At 48.9% G+C, this 17487-nt stretch overlaps 1 protein-coding gene across 4 annotated transcripts in view; it reads right to left on the bottom strand.

The window, feature by feature from the left end:
• The window catches only part of pkn1b (protein kinase N1b), a 53796-nt gene that overhangs the window by 24630 nt on the left and 11679 nt on the right, over positions 1-17487 (bottom strand). For 2 of the 4 annotated variants that reach the window (XM_083649617.1, XM_083649616.1), the window contains exon 1: positions 178-308. The exons of 1 other annotated variant lie outside the window; for it this stretch is intronic. In XM_083649617.1, the coding sequence (XP_083505743.1) occupies positions 178-270 (93 nt within the window). In that variant the 5' untranslated portion in view covers positions 271-308. Of the gene's footprint in view, positions 1-177; positions 309-3783; positions 3927-17487 lie in introns of those variants that run through there. One more of the 4 variants, XM_083649618.1, reaches the window with a different exon arrangement.

Below are 17487 nucleotides of genomic sequence, written 5' to 3' on the forward strand. Positions count from 1 at the left end.
GACCACTCGCACAGCCTGAGCAGGGTGACCTCACAGCGGCCGGCGGGCTCAGCCACGAGTCACCGTCAGAAAGGAGATGTTTTGCACAGGAAGTGAAGGAGGAAGCCAGCAGAGAAGACAGGGCCCATGTTAATGGATGGAAAGAAGAGAAAAGCAATGGGAAGACGGCTTGCCTACCGAAGGCTCCGCGTCGCCCTGCTCGCTGTGGAGAGACGAGTCTGTGGAGTGCTCCGCTGCACAGTCCTCCACCACCACTTCCTCACTGGCCATGTTAGGCCCTGGTCTTCACTCCCAACCCCCTCCCCCCCACTCTGAACCCTGACTCTCACACACACACACACACACTCTATCACACACACACACACACACACACACTCAGCACCAGACAACACAGGGAGAGCTATTCCTGCCTGCTCAAATCCAGGATGTCCTTCCCGCCAGGAATCAAAAGCCAGTCTAAATCCGGAGCGAGCGAGCGAGCTAGGCTCGTGGAGGAGAGGAAGAGAGAGAGAGAACAGTGACTGACTGACTGAGCCCCACCTCACCGCTTCCTGTTCTGCTCTCTGCCAGAGAGAGAGAGAGGCTGAGGTGTCACACACCCTGTACACACACACACACACACATGCACACACAAACACACACACACAGGCACGCACACGCACGCACGCACGCACACACACACGCGCACGCACACGTGCACGCACACGCGCACGCGTGCGCACACACACACACACACACACACACACACACACACACACACACACAAGAGTGGTTTTGCAAGTGAGAGAACTCTGCCACAGTGCTTCCTGTTGCTGGGCCTCCACAGCTGAGAGACACACATGTTGACACTGATCATAATGTTACTCATAGTAATTAAGTGCAGTGCACTTGCGGACACTGACCAAGTGAGAGAAGCAAAGCATGGAATGACACAGAGTGGTGACTTGATCAATTAAGGCAAACTGACTGAAGAGGTCAAAGGTCAAAGCCTAGCCACAGACAGAGAGGCCTTGATGAATTATGGGATTACAAAAAGAGATTTCTGTTTGTCCTGGTGGTTTAGTCAAATACAAATACAAATAAATCAAATTACAAATTCATAAAAAGTAAGGTGTAACTTAGTCTCTCCCCAGACTCAAATATTACGTTGAATCGCTGCGCTCCGCATACTACATAAGTGAGTCTGTGCCAGTTCACAGCCACTGCTGGTTTTGAAGGCGGGTTGAAATTGAATGAGTGACAGGTCGTAGCACCGATGAGAGAGCGGTTCGAAAAATGGGCTGCACCTCCCGTGTTGTCTGATCGCAAAGTCGTTACTGATTGGAGAGGACTGAAGCCATCACTGGCATATGACTGGCCAAGTGAACGGTCCCCTCCCATAACCAGCCCTCTGAGGGAAAGTGTCCCAGACCCAGAGAGAGCTCTGCAGCATGCAGTAACGTAGTGTATCAGCGTAATAACTCTCATGGGTCTGGCGTTGAGACTAGGTGTAAGTTAACCCGTGAATATTATTAAAACTATATTGTAAAAAGATGATTTGTGTTGTTTTGTGTTGCTTCTGTGCTTTTTTACAGACAAGGCAAAGCACAGAACATCTCTGTATTCTGGCTCGTACATCACTATTACTATTACTATTACAATGACTATTATTAGACTTAACAGCAAGCCATATGGAGACGAAGACACACAGAGAGGAAGAGACAGACACTTGCTCACTGCCCAGAACAGCAAACTGGAAGTGGGACAGAACCTTTTCGAGGGAGGGAGGGAGAGAGAGAGGGAGAGGGAGAGAGAGAGAGAGAGAGGGAGGGAGAGAGAGAGAGAGAGAGAGAGAGAGGGAGAGGGAGAGAGAGAGAGGGAGAGAGAGAGAGGGAGAGAGAGAGAGGGAGGGAGGGAGAGAGAGAGGGAGGGAGAGAGAGAGGGAGAGAGAGAGAGAGCGGGAGGGAGAGAGAGAGGGAGAGAGAGAGGGAGGGAGAGAGAGAGGGAGAGAGAGAGAGGGAGAGAGAGAGAGGGAGGGAGAGAGAGAGAGGGAGAGGGAGAGAGAGTGAGGAAAGCAAGAAAACATGGGGCAGGTGCAAATAAAGGGTGTATGAAAGATCAATCTTGAGGATTTGAGGAGGAGGGGTTTCACCCACAAGAGATAAACCAGCAGAGATGACAGACTAGATGGGGGGGTGGCACTGACTGATCCCAAACCAGCAGCCTGTCAGCTGGCTACTGACAGCCTCATAGCTGTGTGAGTCCTGTCCTCCTGTCAGAGAGAGACACACGGGTCCCTCCTGTCAGAGAGGGACACACGGGTCCCTCCTGTCAGAGAGGGACACACGGGTCCCTCCTGTCCTCCTGTCAGAGAGGGACACACGGGTCACTCCTGTCAGAGAGGGACACACGGGTCCCTCCTGTCCTCCTGTCAGAGAGGGACACACGGGTCACTCCTGTCAGAGAGGGACACACGGGTCCCTCCTGTCCTCCTGTCAGAGAGGGACACACGGGTCCCTCCTGTCAGAGAGGGACACACGGGTCCCTCCTGTCCTCCTGTCAGAGAGGGACACACGGGTCACTCCTGTCAGAGAGGGACACACGGGTCACTCCTGTCAGAGAGGGACACACGGGTCCCTCCTGTCCTCCTGTCAGAGAGGGACACGCGGGTCACTCCTGTCAGAGAGGGACACGCGGGTCACTCCTGTCCTCCTGTCAGAGAGGGACACGTGGGTCACTCTTGTCCTCCTGTCAGAGAGGGACATGCGGGTCCCTCCTGTCAGAGAGGGACACACGGGTCACTCCTGTCCTCCTGTCAGAGAGGGACACGTGGGTCACTCTTGTCCTCCTGTCAGAGAGGGACATGCGGGTCCCTCCTGTCAGAGAGGGACAGACAGGTCCCTCCTGTCCTCCTGTCAGAGAGGGACACGTGGGTCACTCTTGTCCTCCTGTCAGAGAGGGACACATGTGTTACTCCTGTCCTCCTGTCAGAGAGGGACACACGGCTTGATCTGAGTCAGACACTCAGCAGCGCGGGGTCACTGACCCTCACACCCCTCGCCCCACTGTGTGGCAGATGGCCCTCTGCAGCCTCTCTATCTCTGTCCCTCCCTATCTGACCACGCACACACACACATACACAAAAGCACACACAAATACACACGTGTGCACGTACGCCCGCACGCGCACGCACGCACGCACGCACGCACGCACACACACACACACACACACACACACACACACACACACACTGACAGAGACGAATACGTTCAGAGGTGCCAGCGCGGCAAAGCACATCTTACCTTTCTTATTTTCCCTTGTGGCCGATAGGGGAATAGAACGTGAAATACCATGAAGTTATTTACATAATGAGGTTGATGAGGCACTGTTAGATCGAATTGAGGTAAAATCCAGCCCTGCTACTTTTGCTTAGCATCATTAAAAATATATACTGTATATAATGTATCTTAGGGCTGGGTAGTATATCGATATTATATCGATATTGTGATATGAGACTAGATATCATCTTAGATTTTGGATATCGTAATATCGTGATATGGCATAAGTGTTGTCTTTTCCTGGTTTTAAAAGCTGCCTTACAGTACTTTCAGTGACTTTGTGACTTTACCAGACTGTTCTATTATTTGGATTTAGTCATTGTATCCACATTACTGATGATTATTTGTTAAAAATCTCATTGTGTAAATATTTTGTGAAAGCAGCAATAGTCACCCCTACAATATTGTCGCAAAATCGATATTGAGGTACCATATCTCCTATATCTGTGATAAAACAGTCCCTTACCAAGCAGCTCAGACTCCCAGCTCCTCCTGTGTGATGTGGACTGGCGGCCGCGCTGGCAGCAGCCCCCATCCCTCCATGCTGTCTCCCAGCTTTGATAACTCTGGCTGAGCGATCAGCACTGAAGACAACGCAACGTACAAACATCTACATCCAAACCATCTCAGTGACTGTTTGACTGATAGTGAACTGGCTCTGTCTGCTTGCATGCCATGTCTGACCACAATATAGGAACTAAAAACCATGAACGTGTAGAAATAGAGCTCTTAAAGTGACAGCAGCATATCACCCTCTTTACTTGTTGAGCACTGAATTGCAACACATATCATGTATATGAGAAGGATTGAGATTATGATTTTTAGGACTAAAATGAGTTGAGGATGGCTCAACTGAGAGCAGACACCATCAGTTAGGCAAATTATTACATGACATGACTTGCTGTACCGTTGGCCCATGTCCATTTGCATACTGAGGAAATAGCAGAAGACAGCTATTGTTGTTTATAGAGACACACTTCTCATATCCTGTATATGTGTGTCTACGCTACACATTATTATCATTTCATATGACCACGTATACAACTTAGACCTTTGTCTTCTGTACACTGCTACAGCCTGTTGCCTATACACTTCTCACTATGTCTGACTTATTTTTTTATGCTCCATAATGGTTTTGTTTCATCATGGGACAAAATAAGTTTCTGCACAAAACAGAATAATGTCTCCATCCCATTGATTGCACTCTCTTGCACGCTTCCACAACCAAAAGGGCAGAGTGAGCGCTCAGATGACAGCGCCTAAGGGGGAGCATGTACTCGTCACAGCGCCACCAGCAGGTGAGATCCTCTCCGACGAAAAGCGACATCACCCAAAGCAGCAGGACCAGACAGGGTGTCAGGCCCGCCGCACACTGAGGTCATGTGCTGACCAGCTAACAGGGGTGTTTACCAGCATCTTACCTGTCCCTACAACAGGCTGTAGTCCCCACCTGTCTGTCTTAAATCCACCAGCATCGGCCCTGTGCCCAAAAGGACAGCCGTTAACAGCCTTATTGACTATCATCCAGTTGCTCTAACACCAGTTATGAAGTGCTTTGAGAGGCTTCTACTATCTCACAACATCTGGACAGCCACCAGTTTGCTTATCGAGGACACAGATCTACGGAGGATGCCATTGCCATCTCAATCACACTTCATATGAGCCCTGTGTTTCCCACCTGGAGCATCCAAACACATGTCAGAATGCTATCTGTTGATTTTAGCTTCGCTTTGAATCCAATAATCCCTCATAAACTGGTAGATAAACCTGGGATTGGCCTCTATTTATGGATTATGGACTTCCTCTAGTCTGACATCCATTTGCATGGTGAATCGGATTTGCATGGGTTGTCAGAGTACTGAAAACTGCGATTGGCTGGATACCAGGCTAGACTTCCTCACTAACAGACCACACAATATCAGAACGGGCAACCACACATCCTTGCCTACTCTTACTGTGAAGGCCCACTGGCTGATGCAGACACAAATACAATGCTTTTCAAAATGAAATGTACATACACATTCACTGGGTAAAATAAGAAAACTACTTATGCAAACTTATGCAAAACATGGAATTTATTTATTTATTTATGTAACATTTTGAGCACCATTTTATATAAATGTTTGTTTCGGCCGATATTTCATTTGAAAGCCTTTATCAGGCGATACCGATGACATGCCGATAACACAGAAGATTGTGGGGGGAACTGTGCTTCCAAACTTGGACACTATTGTATGCTAGCCGCCTACACCAGAAGACTAGCAAGCAACATCATTAAGGACCCAACCCACCCAGGTCACAGCCTGTTTGTCTCCATTGGGGAAGAGATACAGATCCAGCACAAATAAACGGACAGAAGAAGAGTTTTTCCCCCCAGAGCTGTAGCCTCCATCACCCCCACACGCTCCCATAGCTGTTGAGGACTGAAGAAGACTGTAAATATTATCGAGCCTCTCCCGTCCAACACACCCAACCGCTAATGCACTCCAGCATTCTATACATACATCTAACTTGTTGTGCAATACCTTCTTATTATCTTGTTTTTATCTTGTTCTCTATTGCTGCTGGTCACTGAGAGTTACAAACATCATTTTACATAAATAAACTTTGCCTTGCCTAATTTTGTTATATGCATCGCCTACAATGACAAATAAAGTGACTTACATCTTAATTGTCATTCTAGTCTGACCTCCTCAGTACACAATCCTCCCTCACTGCTTCCCCTTCCCTGCCCTGTCAGCACCTCCTCTGCTACAGAGGACGGTTGGCAGAGTCTCCCTGCCTTCTCTGTCAGGCACCTCCTCTCCTACAGAGGACGGTTGGCAGAGTCTCCCTGCCCTGTCAGGCACCTCCTCTGCTACAGAGGATGGTTGGCAGAGTCTCCCTGCCTTCTCTGTCAGGCACCTCCTCTGCTACAGAGGATGGTTGGCAGAGTCTCCCTGCCTTCTCTGTCAGGCACCTCCTCTGCTACAGAGGAGAGCTGGCAGAGTCTCCCTGCCTTCTCTGTGAGGCACCTCCTCTGCTACAGAGGACGGTTGGCAGAGTCTCCCTGCCTTCTCTGTCAGGCACCTCCTCTGCTACAGAGGAGAGCTGGCAGAGTCTCCCTGCCTTCTCTGTGAGGCACCTCCTCTGCTACAGAGGACGGTTGGCAGAGTCTCCCTGCCTTCTCTGTCAGGCACCTCCTCTGCTACAGAGGACGGTTGGCAGAGTCTCCCTGCCTTCTCTGTCAGGCACCTCCTCTGCTACAGAGGACGGTTGGCAGAGTCTCCCTGCCTTCTCTGTCAGGCACCTCCTCTGCTACAGAGGAGAGCTGGCAGAGTCTCCCTGCCTTCTCTGTCAGGCACCTCCTCTGCTACAGAGGACAGCTGGCAGAGTCTCTCTGCCTTCTCTGTGACGCACCTCCTCTGCTACAGAGGAGAGCTGGCAGAGTCTCCCTGCCTTCTCTGTGACGCACCTCCTCTGCTACAGAGGACAGCTGGCAGAGTCTCTCTGCCTTCTCTGTGACGCACCTCCTCTGCTACAGAGGACAGCTGGCAGAGTCTCTCTGCCTTCTCTGTGACGCACCTCCTCTGCTACAGAGGACAGCTGGCAGAGTCTCCCTGCCTTCTCTGTCAGGCACCTCCTCTGCTACAGAGGAGAGCTGGCAGAGTCCCCCTGCCTTCTCTGTGAGGCACCTCCTCTGCTACAGAGGACAGCTGGCAGAGTCTCCCTGCCTTCTCTGTCAGGCACCTCCTCTGCTACAGAGGACAGCTAGCAGAGTCTCTCTGCCTTCTCTGTGAGGCACCTCCTCTGCTACAGAGGACAGCTGGCAGAGTCTCCCTGCCTTCTCTGTCAGCACCTCCTCTGCTACAGGGGACAGCTGGCAGAGTCCCCCTGCCTTCTCTGTCAGGCACCTCCTCTGCTACAGAGGAGAGCTGGCAGAGTCTCCCTGCCTTCTCTGTCAGGCACCTCCTCTGCTACAGAGGAGAGCTGGCAGAGTCTCCCTGCCTTCTCTGTGAGGCACCTCCTCTGCTACAGGAGAGCTGGCAGAGTCTCCCTGCCTTCTCTGTGAGGCACCTCCTCTGCTACAGAGGACAGCTGGCAGAGTCTCCCTGCCTTCTCTGTGAGGCACCTCCTCTGCTACAGAGGAGAGCTGGCAGAGCCTCCCTGCCTTCTCTGTGAGGCACCTCCTCTGCTACAGAAAACAGCTGGCAGAGTCTCCCTGCCTTCTCTGTCAGGCACCTCCTCTGCTACAGAAAACAGCTGGCAGAGTCTCCCTGCCTTCTCTGTCAGGCACCTCCTCTGCTACAGAGGAGAGCTGGCAGAGCCTCCCTGCCTTCTCTGTGAGGCACCTCCTCTGCTACAGAGGAGAGCTGGCAGAGCCTCCCTGCCTTCTCTGTGAGGCACCTCCTCTGCTACAGAAAACAGCTGGCAGAGTCTCCCTGCCTTCTCTGTCAGGCACCTCCTCTGCTACAGAGGAGAGCTGGCAGAGCCTCCCTGCCTTCTCTGTGAGGCACCTCCTCTGCTACAGAAAACAGCTGGCAGAGTCTCCCTGCCTTCTCTGTCAGGCACCTCCTCTGCTACAGAGGAGAGCTGGCAGAGCCTGCCTTCTCTGTGAGGCACCTCCTCTGCTACAGAAAACAGCTGGCAGAGTCTCCCTGCCTTCTCTGTCAGGCACCTCCTCTGCTACAGAGGAGAGCTGGCAGAGCCTCCCTGCCTTCTCTGTGAGGCACCTCCTCTGCTACAGAGGACAGTTGGCAGAGTCTCCCTGCCTTCTCTGTCAGGCACCTCCTCTGCTACAGAGGAGAGCTGGCAGAGCCTCCCTGCCTTCTCTGTGAGGCACCTCCTCTGCTACAGAGGACAGTTGGCAGAGTCTCCCTGCCTTCTCTGTCAGGCACCTCCTCTGCTGGCAGAGTTGGACTGGGTGCTGCCAGTGGGTGAGTGAAAGCCATCCCTTTGATTAAGTTTTAATGGCACAGTCAGCTCATCTCGGCTCGCCTGCGCCTATAAATAGAGATTGAAGTCCATTTTGTTAGGGGAGGAAGGGGGGAGGAAGGGGGAGGAAGGGGGGAGGAAGGGGGGGGGGAGGGGTGCTCTTGTCTATCTGCTCTGGTTGCCAAACTCCTTCACTTTATTACTCACTAGCAGAATACCTAAGCCGTGCAGTGTATCGGGCTGCTCAGCCATTGTTAGCTCACTCACACACACGCACGCACGCACGCACGCACGCACGCACGCACACACACACACACACACACACACACACACACACACACACACACACACACACACACACACACACACACACACAGCATTTTTATTATAGTTCTGATTCCGATACCCGTTGGAGCACATTATCACTGGCCATTTAGTCAGGCCTCGCTCACAGAGTTGGCATGCAGCCTCTCCTCTCTCTCCCCAGAGGGTTTTCATAGTCCACTTCCCTGACTGAATGCAACGACACCCATCTGTGCTCCTCCACTCAGGTGAGCTCCATCAGTACCTAATGAATGGTGCTGAACCTGTGTTGACTCATTTGGGCCACTAATTAGACATTTTTGCCCATTTACCCAAATTACCTAATTCAAAAATCTGGCTTCCGTTAGGTCACCCTTCCTGAAAGATTCAGCGAGATCGCATGTAGAACGGCATAGCTGTGGCCGTAAATAATTCTGCTCACTCACTCACACAGAGACAGACAGACAGACAGACAGACATACACAGACAGACAGAGAGACAGACAGAGAGACAGACAGACAGACAGACAGACAGACAGACAGACAGACAGACAGACAGACACGTGAACCCATAGTGCGACCGTCCAAGCGCACTTGATAAATGTTCTGTTCCCTCAGTGCGCCTCAGGTTTTCCACGCATTTTAGAGCACTGCATCAGAGTTGCAGTGTCAAGTTATATAGTCTTTCTGCCATTTGGAAGTGTACAGTGGGTTTATCAGAGCGTATTCACTGAAAAACAACAACATGGCACTCTAGCTGCACCTCTGACAACAGGAAGGACGTCCACCGCATCATAAAAACAGGATCCACTGCAGAGACCTGACCCATCCCGGCCACAACACCTTCACCCCTCTGCTGTCCTTCAAGCACTACAGCACACACTGTCATGTACCTGGCTGATCTCCTCCAAATATATTGTCATTGTACTTGTACAGTGACAATAGAGTTACTTACTTACTTACGCATGACCTTTGTGGACAAAGCATAACGCTCAATATACAGTGAACAGATGGGGGGGAGATGGAGACTGAGTGAGTGAGCGAGTGAGAGGGAGTGAGAGAGAGAGAGAGAGAGAGTACAGTGAAGAGCTGTGAATTCTCTTAATAGTGCCATTCATCACTTTTGTGGAGTGTGTGTGTGTGTGGGGGGGGGGGGGGGGGGGGACAAGTCTCCCAAATTGAAACATTGAGGAACAGTGCAACTGAAAAAGGAGAGAGACAGAGAGAGAGACCGAGAGAGAGACACAGAGAGAGAGAGACAGAGAGAGAGACCGAGAGAGAGAGATAGAGAGATGGAGAGAGAGAGAGACACACAGAGAGAGAGAGACCGAGAGAGAGAGAGAGAGAGACACACACAGAGAGAGACAGAGAGATGGAGAGAGAGACACAGAGAGAGAGAGACAGAGAGAGAGAGAGAGAGAGATGGAGAGAGAGACACACAGAGAGAGAGAGAGAGATGGAGAGAGAGACACAGAGAGAGAGAGACCGAGAGAGAGAGAGAGAGATGGAGAGAGAGAGACACACACAGAGAGAGAGAGAGAGAGATGGAGAGAGAGACACAGAGAGAGAGAGACCGAGAGAGAGAGCGAGAGAGATGGAGAGAGAGAGAGACACACAGAGAGAGAGAGAGAGAGATGGAGAGAGAGACACAGAGAGAGAAAGAGAGAGTTTGGGAGAAACGTGAGTTGAAATTCTCCTCACATCCTCCCGTCTGCACACAGCCTCATTCAGCAGGCAGCCGGCAGTGGATGACATTTGGGTTAAGAGGGGGGGGGGGGGGGGGGAGGGGGGGTTTAGGGTTGGGTTGTACAGTGAATTCCAATTAACCCCCTCCCCTCCAAACACACCCCACCACCACCCTCTCTCCATGCCTCTAGTCCAGTGGTTCTCAAATGGGGGTCCGGGGACCCCCAGGGGTCCGTGGCACTTTCCCAAGGGCTTCTGCGAAAAGTTTTCAGGAAAATAAAAAAACATTTTTTTTTTGTTGCAAAAGCTTCATAGTTCAATCAATGAAAATATCTTATGCTTTAAATCTAAAATGGTTCACGGATTACATTCTAATCTAACAAACCTATCAATTTAAAAGTCAAGCACGTTACCGTGGAAACAATTAAGCTTAGCCCAAAAATCAGAATGAGGGGGTCCCCGGTATATTTTCTACCTTGTAAGGGGTCCTTGGCTGAAAAATATTTGAGAACCTCTGCTCTAGTCTACACCACCCTCTCTCCATGCCTCTAGTCTACAATACACCACGGCTAACAGCAGACAAATTAAACAGATACCAGATGAATGACATGAATAATGTACAGGAGCTCAAGCATGCAGGATAGCATAGCCACGCATGCGCGCGCACACACACACACACACACACACACACACACACACACACACACGGCTACACACCCACGAGCATTAGCACACACTCACACACTGCACTAAAGTAGCAGGTTGGTGATGAATAAAACAGCGCAGTAAGGCCGTGCACTGTCAGCTGGATGTTAGAGTAGTCGTTGTGTCAACACAGCAGATCAGAGGGAAGTCTGCACACACACTGAGTGTACAGAGTACACTACTGAGTGTACACTACTGAGTGTACACTACTGAGTGTGGAGTTAACATCAGGACACTCCCTCGCTGGCAGCTCTCTGTGTGGAGGGGCCAATGTGGATAAATGGGGCAACTTCAGTGTGAGTAAGAGCCGAGTGAAGAACAGACACCTAGGATGTGGCTGGCCACAAACGTGCCAGAGAGATCCTGGTGCAATCTGGTGTGTTTAGGGCAGTTGTCGTTTTTTAAAGCCAGAATCAGCTACAGTAGCACGAGATCAGGGGGTTCCCACAGAGCCACAGAGCCTATTGGTCGGTCGATGGTCCGTGGTCGGCGAGCTGCGCGGTCACTTGACAGATGGCCTGTCAATCATGCCCCCAAAGCATAGTCAAATTATCTTCTATTTGACTCTAAATTGAACCAATGGACCATTGGACCAAATGAACATCATGCTGTATTGAATAAGACTTGAACCTTAGCGATTGAGACCATAAACTCATTAGTAAAGTGCTTATATGAGGCCATAAATCAAGTGAGAAGTACTGTAGTAGGGTCATTAATGCATTGACTTCCATACAATCAGACTTATTTGTGCAGCCAGTGGAGTCACCCCCTGCTGGCCATTAGAAAGACTGCAGGTTTAAGGCACTTCCGCATAGGCTTCATTTGTCAGAAGCGGAGGTCCCTTGGTCCTGACCCAGCAGTTGAGAAAAACGGCTTTTCAGCATCTTCCCCTTAACCCACCATGAAGGAGTTAACAGTTTACAGAATGTACCTTGGACTGTGTGTGGCCTGTTAATCCACAAAACCCCACATATTCCAAAGGAAATTGCGTTCAGCAAATCTCCTTTTCGCAGTGCAGTAAGCAAGTAACGCTGCTGCTGTATATCTGTTGTACCGTTCAGCAGCCTGACGAACACCACTGCTTTTAGCTGTGCTGCTTTGTCTTTCTGTCATACTGTATGCATGAGAGAAGGACATGCTCCAAGTCTGGGTGAACAGGAGAGCGGCTGGACTGAAGTATAGACAAAGTAGGACTGCACAATTAATCAAATATTAATCATGATCAAGATTTTGGCCTCCCACCATCATGAAAACAATCAAATCCAGATAAAACGTGCCACATTCTCACACTTTTGCTCTCATTTTGTCCTGTGTTGTAAATCCAGCGCACCCCTTTCCCTCGGAGTGGTGCGCTTTGCCCCTACACTTTCCATAGTAGACACTTCAAAGAAATCTAGTGTCAATAAATGCATGATGTCAGGGCGTCCGGGTAGTGTATCGGTAGATTCCCTGCCTACCAACACGAGGGTCACAGGTTCACGCCCCCGTGTTACCTCCGGCTTGGTCGGGCGTCCATACAGACGTGATTGGCTGTGTCTGCGGGTGGGAAGCCGGATTAGGGGTATGTGTCCTGGTCGCTGCATTAGCGCCTCTTCTGGTTGGTCAGGGCGCCTGGTGGGGGTGGAAGGGAACTGGTGGGAATAGTGTGATCCGCCCACGTGATACGTCCTGCCGGTGAAGCTCCCCAATGTCAGGCGAAAATAAGCGGCTGGCAACTGCGCATGTGTCGGAGGACGTATGGTGCTAGTCTATGGTTCTCCCCAGATCGGGAGAGGGGGTGGGGCAGCAGGGGGGAATTGGCCAAGTACAATTGGGGAGAAAATTGGGGGGGGGTCAGAAAAGAAAATTACAAAATAAATGCATGATGTATCGTGTTAAATAATTATGATCTCAATATTGATCAAAATAATTGTGATTATAATTTTGACCATAATCATGCAGCCCTAATAGAAAGTGTGCCGTGTGTGTATGAGCTTTGAATACTCGTGTGCACATCTGTCTGTCTGTGTTTCCAAGTGTGTGTGTGTGTGTGTGTGTGTGTGTGTGTGTGTGTGTGTGTGTGTGTGTGTGTGTGTGTGTGTGTGTGTGTGCATGCGCGTGTGTGTGTGTGTGTGTGTGTGTGTGTGCGCGTGTGCGTGCGTGTGTGCGTGCGTGCACGTGCGTGTGTGTGTTTGAGCGTTCCAGCAGTGTCCGTTCCACAGCTGGGGCGGAGCAGATCAGCATGAAAGGCATCTTTGTGGAAGAGTCCATCTTCTCGAGAGACTTGGGTAAACGCTTATGTGTTTGTGTTCCCGGCTTTGTCCATTGTGAACTCTGCTGCAACAAATAGCTGCTCTGTTCAGGCCTCCTCCCCCTATGGAGAGAGTGCAGCCCTAGAGGCCACATGCTAAATCTGATTGGCTCATCATGCAATGGGAAGCTTGGGAAACACAAGATGGCTGGACGACGCTGAAACAGACAAGAGCCAAAAAAAGAAATGACAAAACACAGAGAGTGAATTTACTCGAGGGAAGTCAGCCGGGATATTCACACGGACAAATATGATCCAAAAAAGGAAGAGCAGACAAGTAGGGCTGGGCAATATATAGATATTGTGTTGATATCGTGATATGAGGCTAGATATCGTCTTAGATCTTGGATATTGTAATGTCCTAATATGGCATAAGTGTTGTCTTGTCCTGGTTTTAAAGGCTGCATGACAGTAAAGTGGTGTCATTTTCTGAACTTTACCTGTGGAATTAGTGATGAAAAATCTCATTTGTGTAAACATTTTGTGGAAGCACCAATAGTCATCCCTCCCTACAATAGTGTCACAATATCGATTGAGGGATTTGGTCAAAGATATTCTGATAATTTGATTTTGTCCATATCGCCCAGCTGTCTTGTTTTAATAAAAGTGCTTGTGACATCTCACATGTGGCTTTGACTTAACTGAACATTTAAAAAATAGCGAAATATACATTGTGTACCGCCATTCAGCCTAAAAATACAGATATGATTTATCGCCCAGCCAAGTGTGAAGGCTCCAGTCAGCGCCCACCTGCACACAGAGAAGGCTGCAAACAAAGTGTTGTTGACCTACAACATTACTCAGAGGAGAGTTAATGAGGCGCGGCATGGCTTTACAGTCGCCACCATGTTAACCACTGTCACGCCCTGGATGTTATTAAGCCAGAGCAGAGGGGTGGGGGGGCAGGGGCGTAGGAAAATGGACGAATAAAGAGGAGAGAGGAAAACATAAGCCGTGATCAGAATGGTTCACTCATTCACTCACTCACTATTCCCTATGTAGTGTTTCTCATATAGTGAACTATTTGGGGAAGGATCAAACAGGTTTCGGACACTACCTCACTCTTCTTCTCCTTTGCTAAACACGACAGCATTGCATTGTGGTATATGGGAGAAAATGTAGGGTACACTAGAAATTGCAGTGCATTGTGGGTATTTTATAGTGGACTATATTCACCTTATTCTTTGCCCACACATGGACGCTTCCGCATTACGTCATTTCGTAATAGTATTTCCGTTTTAGACTTGCCAAAAACCCCGCAGGCAAGATGGCCGCCCACACTCCCCTCCTAAGCTGTCAGAATTACTCCCCCATAAAGTAACATATCTTGGCCAATAAGTATGTAACATACAAAATAAAACAACCCGTAATATCTTCATTTTATGTAGAATGCAGAGGACATGTAACTGTTTAGTTAAACTTGCATTCCAGGAATATTGTGCTCTAAAGATGACGTTAGTGGCCACTCGAGGCTGTTTCGTCCTGAAACCCACACGCTTTGCGCCAGCGTAACCCATGCGGGATTCGAAATAACGCATCCGAGATAGAAAACGTTATGAATATAGCCACGTTATAAACAACAAACTAACGCTGGTGATCCGTATGGAAACAGTGTTACTCGAAATGGTTAAAAGTTATATCAATTTGGTCATTCAGTGGCATTTTACTGCCATATAACATAACTAACTAGCGGCTAATATTAGCCACAGTAGGCAGCTAGCGCTGAACCCGAAGAACAAATACGTTTGCGTCGAACGCGGAAGAGAGAAAAAGTGGGCGTGGTGAATAAGGTGAATAGTGAATCAAATGAACAGTTGAGAATTCAGACACTAAGTACAAAATGGCCGACACACTATATAGTCCACTACTTCTGTAATATGGACCGGTTTGGAACAGGGCTATAGATGTGATCAGACAGAGAGAGCCATGAGATGACTACCATTAGTGACTGAGCCATGATGACTGATGACTGTAGCTGGGGGGTGACTGACACTCAGATGGTCTCTCTGGTGGAGCATCTGAAGTGGGGACTTTCTGCAGCCTCGATACCAACACAAAACCCTACACTTCCTCTTAATGCTTATCCTGACCCACAGGGGGTAGAGAGACAGAGAGAGAGAGAGAGAGAGAGAGAGAGAGTTACTGTAGATACGCTTACTTTTTTCCACAGTACACACACACACACACACACACACACACACACACACACACACACACACACACACACACACAGCCGTAGGATGGTGCCAGATACAAAAGGCGGAGGGAGTGATTTTCCAGCAGGGTGAAATCCGCCATAGTTCAGCAGTGACTAATGTGCAGTCGGTGGCCCTGTTCAGGAGGACACTGCACAAAATGTGGTTACACTACAGAATAGACCCTTTTCACGGAGGCCATTTTGTGTCGAAAAGGCAGAATAAACACAGGTGCAAGCAAAACACTAATGAGGGTTTCCAAATTCCAATCATGGAAGTTTGAAACCCTCATTGGTGTTTTGCTTGCACCTGTGTTTACCCTGCCTTTTCAACACAAAATGACCCCCGTGATTAGGGTCTATTAAATTAGTCTAATTATGTGTGTGTGTGTGTGTGTGTGTGTGTGTGTGTGTGTGTGTGTGTGTCTCACTGTGTGCGCACGTTGCATTGAGATGCACCAAACATACTGTAAAGTTATCAGTGTCGCAACTCGTGTTCCCCCCCATGGTTGTTCCATAATTCCTCGTCTTCCAGGCTGAAATCTCATGGGAATCTGACTGTCTGAAACTAAATCAATGAGATACAACCAACACAGGATATGATCCACTACTACTACTACATCTCCTGCTCTCTGGGACAAATCCAAACTCACATTCAAGTTACCTAAATCACACGTGAACGTCCACGGCTCCACGCCATGGGAGATTTTAGCAGAAAATTTACCACAGCCAACCGGCATGCTTTACGGCCGCCGCTCTATTCCACTTCCTGACACGCCTACTGAGGTCAGGAGGGGACACACAGGGCGGACGCGAAAGAGCACCCGGCCGCTAGGGCTGTGAATCTTCACTGGCCTCACGATTCGATTCGATTACGATTCATCTGTCAACGATTCGATTCGATTCGATTAAACGATGCATCACGATGCATCGCGATGCATCTTAAATCGATGCATCACTTTTTCCGCAATACATGATTTATTTTTTCTCACTTTCTTTTTTCTCACTGTGTGGCTACTTTTAAAATAAAAGTGCATTTGGAATTGCATTGTATTATGATCCATAATTAAAATAAACAACTGCATGTACTTACATTCTATTTTATTTGATTAAATTCTTTTTTTTTTTTTTTTTTTTTAATAATCGATTTTTGATATTTGTTAATCGATGCAGAATCGTGCACGTCCGCATCGCGATGCATCTTATAATCGATTATTTTTGACACCCCTACCGGCCGCTATGTAACGGAGTGGTCGAGGATGCGTGATGGTAATGGACATGGAAAGCAGATTAAAATGCTTACAGCAGCAGAGCAGAGGGGGTTAAGAGGCCCATTCTATAATGCAGAGGATTATCCATCTTTACTGATGCTGGTGATTACGACAGCACGCCACCCATCAACACTGGACAGCAAGGAGAGAAATAAACAGCACAAATATTTACAGCTTTTATTTTAATAACAGCGTTAACGGCTAATGACAATTATGAATAGGACGACAGTGCACGAGTAAAGGCAATGCACCAGGCTAAGGCTACGCATTGAAGTAAAAATACAGTTGGAAACAAGCCCTGTTCGAAACCGGTCCCTGGCTATTACAGAAATAGTGGACTACTGTATATTAGTTTGTTGGCCATTTCGTACTACTAGTGTCCGAATTCTCAACTGTTCATTTGATTCACTATATAGTCCACTATAGAGTAGACGGTTATAACTTGACAACATAAACATTCTAAATTTAACCCCAGCTCACTTCCTGTCGCATTGTTTGCTAGCTCAGTAGGACAGGACTGACAGGACACTACATTTTCTCCCATATACCACAATGCAATGCTGCCGTGCACTAACCAAAGGAGAAGAAGAGTGAGGTAGGGTGCACTAACCAAAGCAGAAGAAGAGTGAGGTAGGGTGCACTAACCAAAGGAGAAGAAGAGTGAGGTAGGGTGCACTAACCAAAGGAGAAGAAGAGGGAGGTAGGGTGCACTAACCAAAGGAGAAGAAGAGTGAGGTAGGGTGCACTAACCAAAGGAGAAGAAGAGTGAGGTAGGGTGCACTAACCAAAGCAGAAGAAGAGTGAGGTA

The sequence above is a fragment of the Poromitra crassiceps genome, assembly GCF_964638095.1.
Source record: "Poromitra crassiceps genome assembly, chromosome: 13".
Lineage (NCBI taxonomy): Eukaryota > Metazoa > Chordata > Actinopteri > Beryciformes > Melamphaidae > Poromitra > Poromitra crassiceps.